Here is a 12,975-nt window from a genome sequence, read left to right as displayed (position 1 = left end):
TCATCAAAGGGCCTAAAAGAATGTGGCAAAATTCCTGTAGCATTTCAAGAAAGGGTGGGGTAGGGGCGGGGCTTGCGAGGCGCTGCCCTTCTAAACTATTGGCTATCCATAGATTCTGGAGATGGGAATCCCGTTGAACCTACTGATTTACATGCATACTCAGATTGCTTGCTTAAAACAATAGAAAAATGAAGTAAATAAAAACCACTTTATTTTAGTGTCATGTACGTTTGTAGAAGATCTTGTTCTATATTCTGTACTTCTACGTTGGGACAGACAGAAAAAAATCCTGGAAACTTAGACATTTATGATCAGGTTCTCAAAATCCATATTACAAAGTGATTGCATTGTCTTTTCTAGATCATTCCATTGACCATGACTGAATCTCTTCAGCTAAATGAACATTTCGTGTTTACCTAAGAATGACCAGTTCTAGAAGTACAGACTCAATAACTGTATAGTAAATGTTTGATTTCTGAGATGTTTGGTGCTGTAGATTTTGTAGCGTCCACTCTTCAATGATTAGAATATTAACACATGATTCCTGGGATCATTTTCTAGTATTTGGAATGCTGGGACCTCCCCCTCTGTCACCTCGCCTACAGCTTCACTGTGCTTCAGCTTGCTTGGGTGTAAGGTCCCCATGCTTGTGTGACCAACAGCTCGTGGGATACTTTTATGTGTTAGAATCATTTCAATATTTTTGAATGTGAACTGATGAATTGCCAATTGGATTTTCATAATGTAGATTTTAAAGTAATACAGCGTGGATTATTCTAGTAATTATGCATCAAAATTCGAAAAATATTCTTAATGGTAAAGCTGTGTGATTTCAGATGATTTATTTTGAGGTACTATGTCATAAATAAATAGGAGAAAAACTAAGGAAACAAAATCAATAGGAAAGAAGACTTGGGCAGTATCCCCACGTCCTTCAACTCTGACTTCAGGCTACAAATTTAGATTAGCATTTCTTAAACTTTCTAAACCATGCATTTTGTTCATTAAATGCACCTTTTCGTACTGAACTTTGATTACTATTTTTTTTTGTCCAAGTGGAATATGGAGGTCCTATTTTTTTCCAATTTGTGTTCCTAGCCATGAGAAATGTCACTGTTTTCAGTAATCATAGTTAGCTTTGCCTGGCTAACAGAATTACTTCTTTATAGCAACAAAATGAAGGTTTTAACTCTGTGTTAATTACAAAAAGATTAATTAAGGCATAAGAAAAGTATTATTAGCAGTATACTAACCAAGGTAAAATATTATTAAAAGATAAACTTCTAGATTTTTCCTAAAAAGAAACTCATGTAAATTTAAACCATGCAAACACATTACAACAAGCAGACACTCTAAATTTCCTCAGTGTCCCACCTGTTGGCACCAGGGGCCCTGACACCTTACATACAATTAAATTAAATGAATATTTTCTGTAACATCTAGAGAATGTTGGCACCCATTGGAAAGTTCTTCACAGTGCATGTCCCTGAAACTTGACTTCCTTAACTCAAGACATTTGCCACAAAATACCAGGCAGAAGACACAGGGAGCCTGGAGGTGTGAGCAGGGATGGTAGGTGCTTTGGACTCTTAGGAACTATAGGAGTCCTTGGAGCAGCTATTGGCTGGCTTCTTTGAAAGACAGCCTGTAGAGGCACATGAGTCACCATGGGTCAGTATGCAGCCCTTCACAGTAGGGGCAGCATCTGGAGGGAGGAGAGACTCCATTATTTGCCCTGTGCCCCATGTTTGAAGTCACAGGTCCATTCATAAGATGCCAGTGCAGTTGAGAAATATGAGTTCTTGGATTTTTTTTTTTCTTTTCTTTTCTAACAGGGTGGCCACATACCATGTTCACACGCCACCAAGGAAGACAACCAAAGGATGAAGGAAAACACAGATGCAGTTGACAAGCTGGGGAGGTACAGCTGCTTGTGCATTTTTTTTTAGTTAAAACAAGCTGGGGTGGGGTGTTACGGGGTGGCTAAAAGCTAAGTAATATTAAACCAATAAGAAGAAACTCATTTGCAAGTATTGGTAGTTACTGAAAGCCATGCCACCAAAGAATGAGTTAATTGTAATAGCAATTATTCAGCGTGGGAAGGACAGCCACAGATGATGATTTATGTTCCCCTTTAAAATTGCCTGATATTTGCAGTTCGCCGCCTGACTTTTGCCATAAGAGCTTAGACAAGTGAAAAGGGTTTCCAAGAATTTACACTGATGGTTAAAGAACAGCCTCGAACTAACTGATCCAGCTCTGTGTTTCATTTTCCTCAACTTCGCAATGTTCACCTACAAATTGGAGCTAAAATGATTTGGGATGTCTATGCTTGAAGGTTGTTCTGTTCTGTTTTGTTTTGTTTTTAAGAATGTTGATGCTATGTTATCTGTGAGTGGCTATTGAGATCATTCAATTATGTCAGATTTTCCTTTGCTTTTTCCTCTGAGAAGCATATTTGTGGGAAGAAAATCCTTTGATTGGATATAAAAGTCATAGGTACCATATAAAAGAAAGTGTCTTACTTAGGGTTTTACTGCTGTGAGCAGACACCATGACCAAGGCAACTCTTATAAGGTCAACATTTAATTAGGGCTGGCTTACAGGTTCAGAGGTTCAGTCCATTATTATCAAGGCAAGAACATGGCAGCATCCAGGCAGGCACGGTGCAGGAGTTGCTGAGAGTTCTACATTTTTATGTGAAGGCTGCCAGCAGAATACTGACTCCCAGGCAGCTATGACAAGGATATTAAAGCCCACTCCCAGAAAGCTGTACCTACTACAACAAGGCCACACCTCCCACTAGTGCCACTCCCTGGCCAATAATATACAAACCACCACAGAAAGGATTCTGGTTTAGCTCCTTCCTTTCCTATTTGCTGGGTGTGTAACTTGGAACCATTAATAGCATCCACTGTCTTTCCTCACACAGGGAGGGTGGCACATGCTCATTGGAGGCTGCAGCTTCCTTCAGCGCTGACTTCCAGCTTATCAGTATCGTTCATTCACTTAGCTACTTGGTCACTGTACTTAGTGGGTTTCTACAAATCGCTTTTACTTCTCTGACCTTTACCTGAGCCCCAGCACATTCCATCACACTCAGAGAGTAATGCAGAACTTTCCACATCCTCGATCCCATGAACGTGGCCATTATCATCAAGGTGGGGACATGGCAGCGTTCAAGCAGACATGGCACCGGAGGACCTAAGAGTTCTACATCTTGCTCTGAAGGAGAAGACTGGCATCCCCAGGCAGCTAGGAGGAAGCTCTCTAAGTCCATTCCCACAGTGACACAAGTCCTCCAACAAGGCCACGCCTACTCCAACAAGGCCACGCCCCCTAATCGGTCCTAGCATTTTCAAACCATGACAAAGGCCTTTGGCAAAATCTAACACTCCTTCATAATGAAAGTCCTGGAGAGACTAAAGATACAGGGGACATAACTCAACATAATAAAGACAATTTATAGCAAGCCCACAGCCAACATCAACCTAAATGGAGAGAAACCCAAAGCATTTCCAGTAAAATCAGGAACAAAGCAAGATCCTTCCCTCTCTCCATACTTACTCAATATAGTGTTTGACGTCTTAGCTAGAGCAATAAGACAACTGATGGAGACCAAGGGGATAAAAATAGGAAATGAAGAAGTTAAAGTATCCTTATTTGTAGGTAATATGACTTTATAGGTAAAAGACCCTAAACATTCCACCAGGAAATTTCTACAGCCTAACAAACACTTTCTACATAATAGAATACAAAACTAGCACACACACAAAAAGCCAGTAACCTTTAGGTTTCTATCGCTGCAATAAAATATCATGACCAAAAAAGCAAATTAGGGCAAAAAAGGTTTATTTAGCTTACACTTCCACATTGCTGTTCATCATCAAAGGAAGTCAGGACAGGAACTAAAGCAAGGCAGGAACCTGGAGGCAGGAGCTGATGCAGAGGCCTTGGGGGTGCTGCTTTGTTCATCATGGTTTGCTCAGCCTGCTTTCTTATAGAACCCAGGACCACCAGCCCAGGGATGGCACCACCCACAACAGGCTGAGTCCTTCCACACTGATCACTAATTGAGAAAATGCCTTTCAGCTGGACCTCATGGAGGCATTTCCTCAATTGAGGTTTCTTCCCTTGGGATAAGTTTGGTTTGTGTCAAGTTGACACATAAGTAGGCAGCACAACAAATGACAAATTGACTGAGAAAAAATCAGAGAAAAATACCTTTAATAGTAGCCTCAAAAATATCTTGAGGCAATGCTAACCAGACAAGTGAAAGACTTGTATAATAAAAATGTAAGACATTGACGAAAAAAATTAAAGAAGACACCAGAAGATGGAAAAACCTCCCATGCTCATGGATTGCTAAAATTAATATAGTGAAAATGGCCACCCTACCAAAAGCAATCTACCGATCCAACACAATCCCCAGAAAACTTCAACACAGTTTTTTTTTTTTTACAGAAACTGATAAAAATCCCATATTTCAGCTTTATATAAAAACACACATGTGTGTGAGCATGCGTGCATGTGTGTTCGTGAGCACACATGAGTGTGCACACACAGGCACATACACAGATACAGACACACGGACACATGGACACACACACACACACACACGGACACACACACACACGGCCACACACACACCAGTATAGCTAAAACAATCTTCTATAATAGAACTGCTGGAGATGTCACCATCCCAGATATCAAGTTGTACTACAGAGATATAGTAATAAAAACAGCATGACATTTGCATAAAAGCAGACATGTTGATCAATGAAACGGAATCTAGGAACCTGCGGGCATAAGTCCACTTATGAGTTTTAAGACAGCATCTTCAACAAATGATGCTGGTCAAACTGGATGGCTATCACCCTGCACAAAACCCAAGTCCAGATGAATCAAGGACCTCATCCTAAGGCCTGATGGGAGGGAAAGTGGGAGAACTTTGTTGAACTCACTGGCCCAGGAAGAGGCTTCCGGCAGAACACTGCACAGGCACTAAGAACAGCAGTTAATGCACGGGACCTCATGAGACAGAAAAGCTGCTGTGTGGCAAAGGACAACAGCATCCTGGCAAAGTGGCAGGCTGGGTGGGGGAAGAAATCTCTACCAATCACAGCTTTGATGGAGGGATAAAGAAAACAAATAATCCAACTGGAAAATGGGATACAGAACGAAGCAGAGAGTTCTCGAAAGATGAAACCCAAATGGCTGAGAAACATTTTTTAAAACATTCAACATCCATAGTTACCAGGGATATACAAATTAAAACTACTTTGAGGTTTCATCTGGCATCAGACCAGCTAAGATTAATAAAACAAATGACAGCTCATGCTGTCGAGGGTGTGGGGAAAGGTGAATGCTTATTTATTGCTGGTAGGAGTGCAAACATGTACAACCACTATGACAATCTGTGTGGCAGTTCCTTGGGAAGCTGGGAATAATCTGTCTCAAGATCCAGATACAGCACCTACCCTTGGGCATCTACCTAGAGGACTCAACATCCTGCTTAGCCATGGTCATTGGTGTTTGTTATATTCGCAATAGCAGGGAAATGGAAACAACCTAAATGTCCTTTAACCAACAATGGACAGTGAAAATGTGGTACATACACGGTGTGGAATATTATTTAGGTGTAAAGAAAAATGAAATCATCAACTTGTCATGCAAATGGATGGAACTAGGAAAGATCATATTGAACGAGGTAACCTAGCCTCAAAAAGATAAATACCACATGTTCTCTCTCATTAGAGACTCCTGGCCCCAAATCTTCAACTGTGAGTGCATAGCCTGTAGCCAAAAGAGGATCATTGCCAGGAAGAGAGTTTGGGGAGCAGAAGAGGGGGAATAGCAGGTGAATCAGGTGATCCAATGGGGGAAACAGGAAAGGATCTTTCAGGAGGGGGGAAGTGATCCATGCAGGAGAGAGGAGGTAATATAACAGTAAGGATGTCTGAGAAGGCACAGTGAGCCATACTATCAACCATTCAGCTAAAAACCTACAATATACACAATTCATTGTACAAAGATGCATTTGTAGTTTTATAAACTTTCTCATCTTGGCATCTGATATATTCTCTAAGAGCCAGAGTCTACCAACCAAAACCCCAATAGCAGACATGAGAACCCTCTTTTGAGTTGTTGGCCAGGTCTGTCCCAAGAAACTCTCCAAACATAGAATCTTTTACTATTGCCCTTGGTGGTTCCCCCAGGGGTAAGTCTCTATAGCTGAAAATACCATGCACTTCAGAATCACAACCTAGAGAGCCCTGAGCTAGAACTAATCTGAAAGCCTCTTCCCTGAGACTTTACAGAACCAGTAAGGCACCATGCAAGCTTCCAAAAGAGGGAGAAGACCACCAGTCAGTCCTACCTAGCTATGCTGCCTGTGAATCATATAAATTACTAACACAGCACGGCACATAACCTTAGTGATGCAATAGTTGCTGTTTGGACTTAGTCTCTGATTGGACTTAAGAGCCACTCAACAAGAGGGAAGCCATACCGACTACTCAGTGCTAGGGAAGTCATAGATCATGGAAAAGAATCTTACTACCTTACTAAACCAGCACAATCCCTAGCAACAATCTATAAAAATTTGGCCTTGTGCCAACAGATAAATGTAGTCTTCACCCTTCATTAAGAAAATAAAATGTCCCTTTGCAACTGATGGAGATAACTACAGAAAAGTATAACCAGTCAAAATGCAGGGTTGTGGAGCTCGGTCCTTATGGATGCATCTATAAAACAAGCCCCACACCTAAGGCTCTGGAAGCTTTGAAAGCTTGTAAGAGCCAGAGGACCAGGGAGTTTGCTTTGAGAGTGTATCTCCTAGTAATGTCAGAAGCCACATGCATGAAGTCCACCAACATGGCTGCCAAACATGGCTGCCCAAACATGAGTTGAATAAGAACAATACCAATGGACATGCCAAAGTGGATGCACGTGCGTGTGTGAGCACGTACATGCGCGCACATGCAATACTAATGAAATAAAAGGCTACGAATTCGAAGGAGAATGGGGAGGGTATATGGAAAGGTTTGGAGGGAGTAAAGGGAGAAATGTTGCAATTATAATCTCAAAAAAAAAAAGAAAGAAAAAGAAAAAAATTGTGAGCTCTAAGCTGTTGCTGCTACTATGCCTCCACTCTATGAACTCTAACCCTCTGAATCCATAAACCTCATTAGATGCTTTTAAAAAATAAGTTGCCTTCCTCACAGTGTTTATCACAGCGACAGAAAAGACCAGAAGCCATACTCTGAGCAGCTACCTAGGTCTCCCATATGTAGCTGCAAACAACACACAAATTCATTGTTCTCCACTCCCCAAACTTTATGCAGAATCCACATTAGCCTGTGCATCCATGGTGACAGTCTTTGAAGGGTTCCTTTGCTTTTCCACTGTAAACTTGGGAGGTTCAAATAACACTTCAGGAAGTTTCCTTTTTTTCCTTCTGTGAAGTCTCAGGAGTGGGCTGCCCCACTGTGCTCTTCTCCAGGGTAGTTGCCATATTTGTCCTCTCTCCCAGAGAACTTGCTGTTCTTCCCCAGTTGTCAAGGAGATTAAGAATCATTCTGTGGGTGATATGCCATGTGTTCATATGTGTGTGTCAAGAATTTGATTAGAGGCCTGGTATGGCAGTGTAAGCCTGTAATCCCAGCACTCAGAAGGCAAAGGTAGGCAGGTCCCTGTGAGCTCCAGGGCACCCAGACTACAAAGTGAGACCCTTTCTCAAAATAACCGACCAGCCAATAAACAAGCAACGTGGCTCAGTATGAAGGAATAGTGCTCATCCCTCCAACTCTGCTCTTTGCTTTTACTAGTTTTTCATGCACAACTGTGATTCATTAGTGTAACAATTGCTGCCAATCATGTTAAGGTGATGAGAATTTATAGTTACAAAGAATTATCTTATCTTCAGAATTATACATCACAAAAATAAAACAGGTAATAATCTAATTTAAGAGATTTCTGGTAAGTGTAGACATTGGTTTTTGCTTTATATTGTTTTTTAGATTTATTTATTTTATGTATATGAGTACATTGTAGCTGTCTTCAGACACACCAGAAGAGAACATCGGATCCCATCACAGATGGTTGTGAGCCATCATGTGGTTGCTGGGAATTGAACTCAGAGCCTCTTGGAGAGCAGTCAGTGCTCTTAACTGCTGAGGCATCTCTCCAGCCCCAGTGTTCGTTTGAACCTGTGATATGACACACCTTTGGGATTCTGAAGAAGTTCAGCCTTAGAGAGCAAAGTATACTGTTACTTTGTTATTTCTCTGCTCATGTTTTTTAACTTTTCAGGTCTTGAACATTCTATGATAAAACAAACCAATAAAATACTTGTCTTTTAGAAGAACTTGCATATAAGAAAAGCAACTTGTCTGTTTGGAAAACAGTCTTAGGCACTTTCAGTGATGTCACACTGGTCCAGCTTCCAGTCTGGGCTATATTACTTTTGATTCATGTCCATTTCATCTACATTTTTATATTTCATTCTTTGATTGAAAACTTCGTAAGAAAGTTTGGTCACTTAACTTCATAATTTTCATTCTCATAATCTATAAAATAAGCCTTCAATTGTTTAATGTCATTGTGTAATACTTTTCATATGACTATTAAAATATTAATTTTGCTTATCACATTTTATGCATTGTAAAAGCCAAACTGCTTCAAAACACAAAGAGAAGGAACTTGAAATTTGTGAAGATTGCAATTCAGGTCAGTCCTCTGATTAACTCAAATCCACCTGCCCTTGATAAAGTGGGAGTAAGAAAGGCTGATGGGGAAAGTAACATTTGTGATATCAGTGTACAGATTGAGTTTGTATTGGTGTGAGGAGTGCACGCGCGCGCGTGTGTGTGTGTGTGTGTGTGTGCTTGTGTCTGTGTGTCTATGTTTGTTTGTTACTCTATTGTTGATCTGAATCTGTAACCTTCCTTTTATAAGTATATTTTCTGTTCTGGGGAAATGCTGCAGTCCAGCCATTTGTTTTCTCTAAGTAGAGTGAGGGGCAAAGTTCTCTGGTTATAGTGATCTCATTTGTCTTTGTTTCATTTCCTGTTGCTGTGATTAAAAATACCCTGGAAAAAGCTCCTTAGAGGAGAAAGGCTTTATCTTAGTTTACAAGTTCAGAGTTGGCAGCAGCCAGAGCTTGAGGTAACTGGTTACATTAAGTCTGTGGTCAGAAGAAGAGAGGGGTAGATGCACGCATGCGTTTGTTTAGCTTTTTTCTCCACTCTTACAGAGTTCAGGATCTGTTGCACAGGGAATTGTGCTGCCCACAGTGGTAGGGTCTTTTTACCTTAGTTAACAAAGCAAAGGTAATCCCCACAGATTAGCCATAGGGTAACATAATCTAGACAAGCCCTCACTGAGGTACCCTGCCTAGGGGATTCTAGACTGAGTCAGCTTGACAATTAAAAGCCACCATCACTTTATTATTGCCACATTTTGGAAGCTTGAGGAAGTTAATAGGTGTTTTAAATTTAAGCTTAATTTAACGTGTATGGGTACCTTGTACATGCCTGTGTACCATGTGTATATCATGTGCCCTCAGAGGCTAGAAGGGGGTACCAGATTCCTTGGAACTGGAGTTACAGATGATTGCAAGCTGCCATGTGGGTTCTGGAAATTGAACTTAGATCCTTGGAGGAGCAGTCAATGCTCTCAACTGCTGAGCTATCCTTCCAGCTCCAACAAGTTTATTTCTACATTTTTTTTCTATCAGATACCAACTTTCTTGTATCTCTTTAGGCACCTGTCTGTTGATTATTGTGAGAGTGGATAAACATGCAAAGGGGTGTTCTTCCTGTGGGATCTTTCCATTGGAAGCAAAATGGAAGTGGCTATTAGCATCTTCCCACCATGCTGCACCGTGCCTACAGACTGATCTTACACAGCATAGTTTTGAATGAAAACCTGGAGAAGTTGTGTTTTGTAATAACAAAGTAAGAACAGAATTGTCCCTGGTATCACTGATCCAGAAAACCGCAGAGCCATTTGACACAGCCAGTTTCAGTGCTGCCTTTGCTGACAGCAGTTTGCTGTCAGTCTGGCAGGCTTCCGCCGTGACTGTGAGGCTGTGCAGAGGCATTTAACTGTCATAAATTACATTTCGAGACACTTCTTTTTTCCCACCTTTTATTTGAAATACATAAGAGGTTAAGAGTTTCCAGTGCACTCACTGCCAGCCATTGGTCTAGTCAGTCTTTCTGGTCTAACACTTGCCAGCTACAACAAAAGATGCCCTGGCCATGTCGTGTAAAGATTATGCTTGCCTGTTTTCTGCATTTTCTATTCATTTTGTTGATTTAAAATGTAGTCTTTCTTTATCTTTAGAAGCAGATTCATGTCCTGAATGCTACTCTAAAACAAGGTAAGATTTGATTAATCTAATTGCTTAAGGCAGTCTTTAGTGAATGCAGAGAAAAGAAACTAGTTTTTGTTGTGTGTTACCTGGGCTAGATTCAATATGATGTACATAACACTTGCCTCTTCAGAGCAATCACAAAAGGCATACAAAGTGTTCTGGTAAAATTTACTCCTCATGCCAAGTGGTGATGGTGCATGCCTTTAATCCCAGCACTTGAGAGGAAGAGGCAGGCAGATCTGTGAGTTTGAGGCCAGCCTGGTCTACAGAGTGAGTTCCAGGACAGCCAGAGCTATACAGAGAAACTCTGTTTCACACATCAACAACAAAAACTAACCAACCAAACAAGAACCAACCAACCACAAAACAACCAACACCAACATCAAGGAAAGAGCACATTGTCCCCATAATTGACCACTGTTCTCAGAAGGCAGATTAACGTGCTCACCATCCTGACAGTGACATGTATCTGACCTACAATTTGACTCTCTGCCTGCATAACTTTATGACACGGTCTCTTCTTCTTCTGCATAGATTAAGAGGACCCAAATACAAGTCTATATAACACGAATTCAGAAAGTCAAGTTTAGACTCTGTTGTTTTTTCTTCCATGTATCAAATAATCCAGTAATTTATTGTAACACTCTATTGGTAGCCATTGGCTTGTTTTTAGTAGTTAAAGGTTTCAGGGAAGCTCTCACTAACGTGCGGCCATAGCACATAGCATTGATATATAATTATTCCACTAGAAGTGAAGAACATTTACATGTTACATAAATAATACTTAAAACTGTTATTGGGAGATATTTTCACTGACTTTTCTATTTACCAATGTGAGCTCTCGTATCAGTCTTTCTTCTAATCTATTTTCCTTTCCAGTGAATATACTGCTTTTATGAATGATAACTTCTTCAGCTTCTCTTTCATTATTTTTTATATCTGACTGCCAAGTGTTTCTTTACATGTACAATTCATGACTTTAGGGAATGCTGGAGACTAATCAAACTACCTGTGGTTACTTGAACCTGTGTTTAGAATTCCACTCCCATACACACACACCCTTCCCCCCAACTTGGCTGCTCTGTCAGAGAGCTTGGGACTAAAAGACTCTGAAATGGCTTCCTTGGATACACCAACCAGTAGCAATGAGACTCATGACCTTTAAGCCAGTAGCACCCAGACCCCCCAGTTAGTAGATTAGTGTTTTAGTAATATAGCGGGTGAATGTAGAGAAGCCCAGTGGAGAGGATAAAGGTGGGAACAGCAGGTGCAACTCATTCCAGGCTATCACAACAGAATCGACAGACAGGGTCTATGCAAGAACAACTTCTGGGTGATGCTCACAGATGTAGAAAGAGATGAGTACTTTGGGGATTGTAGCATATGTGATAAAGGTAATTTGGAAATCCTTAGCACAGAATCTAGAAGAGCATATCAGAATAAAGAATTCAAAAGGGAGGTAGGGGAGAGGCTAGGAGGAGAGGAGGTAGGGGAGAGGCTGGGAGGAGAGGAGGTAGGGGAGAGGCTGGGAGGAGAGGAGGTAGGGGAGAGGCTGGGAGGAGAGGAGGTAGGGGAGAGGCTGGGAGGAGAGGAGGTAGGGGAGAGGCTGGGAGGAGAGGAGGTAGGGGAGAGGCTGGGAGGAGAGGAGGTAGGGGAGAGGCTGGGAGGAGAGGAGGTAGGGGAGAGGCTGGGAGGAGAGGAGGTAGGGGAGAGGCTGGGAGGAGAGGAGGTAGGGGAGAGGCTGGGAGGAGAGGAGGTAGGGGAGAGGCTGGGAGGAGAGGAGGTAGGGGAGAGGCTGGGAGGAGAGGAGGTAGGGGAGAGGCTGGGAGGAGAGGAGGTAGGGGAGAGGCTGGGAGGAGAGGAGGTAGGGGAGAGGCTGGGAGGAGAGGAGGTAGGGCAAACTTCAATAAGGATGTAACATGTGAGAGAAGCACATGTTTTAAAAATTTAAAAACGAAATAAAAAGTTCTGTTAAACGGGGCTAAAATAACTTGAGCTGGTCAAAGCATCTGTAATGGCAGCAGATCTCTCATCCGTTCCAGTGCTAATTCATACACAGTCACCTAGGAAAGGGCAAGTTGAATCTGTGGCCTAGAGAAGTCCTACCAGACCAAGATGAGGCCAAGGTGTGGCTCCTCAGAGAGTGTTTGCCAGGCTTGAGAAATAAGGCTGCACTGTTAATCATTTGAGTCGATCTGATCTTTCCTCAGGAATCTATGCTTTCACAGGATTGAGCTGTATGGTCAGAGAGAGAGAGTGGATTAAATGCATTAGTGATTGGTTCTGAGTCACCAACATCATGCATTGGTGTCTCATTGAGGAAAGAAATAAAAGTATTTCCCTTTGGAGTCATTTAACCAAGAGCAAGTCCAGATTTGAATTCTCTACTTATGTTCCAGTGTGTTCCATCCTGTGTGTATCTCTTGACACAGACATCCTTGACAAAGACAATTTTTTTTCCTGTCTTTACTGAACAGCATAGGAAGCAGCCCATGGGGGTAGAATGGGACACTTTACAGAAATCTTTGACAGAGTATTCACAGAGATCGAGTTATTGACACCAACAGACCCAGATAACAAACAGTACTACAGGC

The 12,975-nt window shown here is 41.6% G+C and overlaps 1 protein-coding gene across 2 annotated transcripts in view; it reads left to right on the top strand.

Moving 5' to 3' along the window:
* The window catches only part of LOC117712380 (uncharacterized), a 111,583-nt gene that overhangs the window by 15,585 nt on the left and 83,023 nt on the right, over nucleotides 1-12,975 (top strand). For both annotated transcript variants that reach the window (XM_076938186.1, XM_076938185.1), the window contains exons 7-9: nucleotides 1,836-1,921; nucleotides 8,672-8,730; nucleotides 10,351-10,387. In XM_076938186.1, coding sequence (XP_076794301.1) covers nucleotides 1,836-1,921; nucleotides 8,672-8,730; nucleotides 10,351-10,387 — 182 coding nt within the window. The remainder of the gene's footprint in view (nucleotides 1-1,835; nucleotides 1,922-8,671; nucleotides 8,731-10,350; nucleotides 10,388-12,975) is intronic.

The sequence above is a fragment of the Arvicanthis niloticus genome, chromosome 7 (assembly GCF_011762505.2).
Source record: "Arvicanthis niloticus isolate mArvNil1 chromosome 7, mArvNil1.pat.X, whole genome shotgun sequence".
Taxonomy (NCBI): domain Eukaryota; kingdom Metazoa; phylum Chordata; class Mammalia; order Rodentia; family Muridae; genus Arvicanthis; species Arvicanthis niloticus.
The sequence above is the reverse complement of the archived record's forward strand: the minus strand, read 5'-3'. Positions and strand labels throughout refer to the sequence as shown.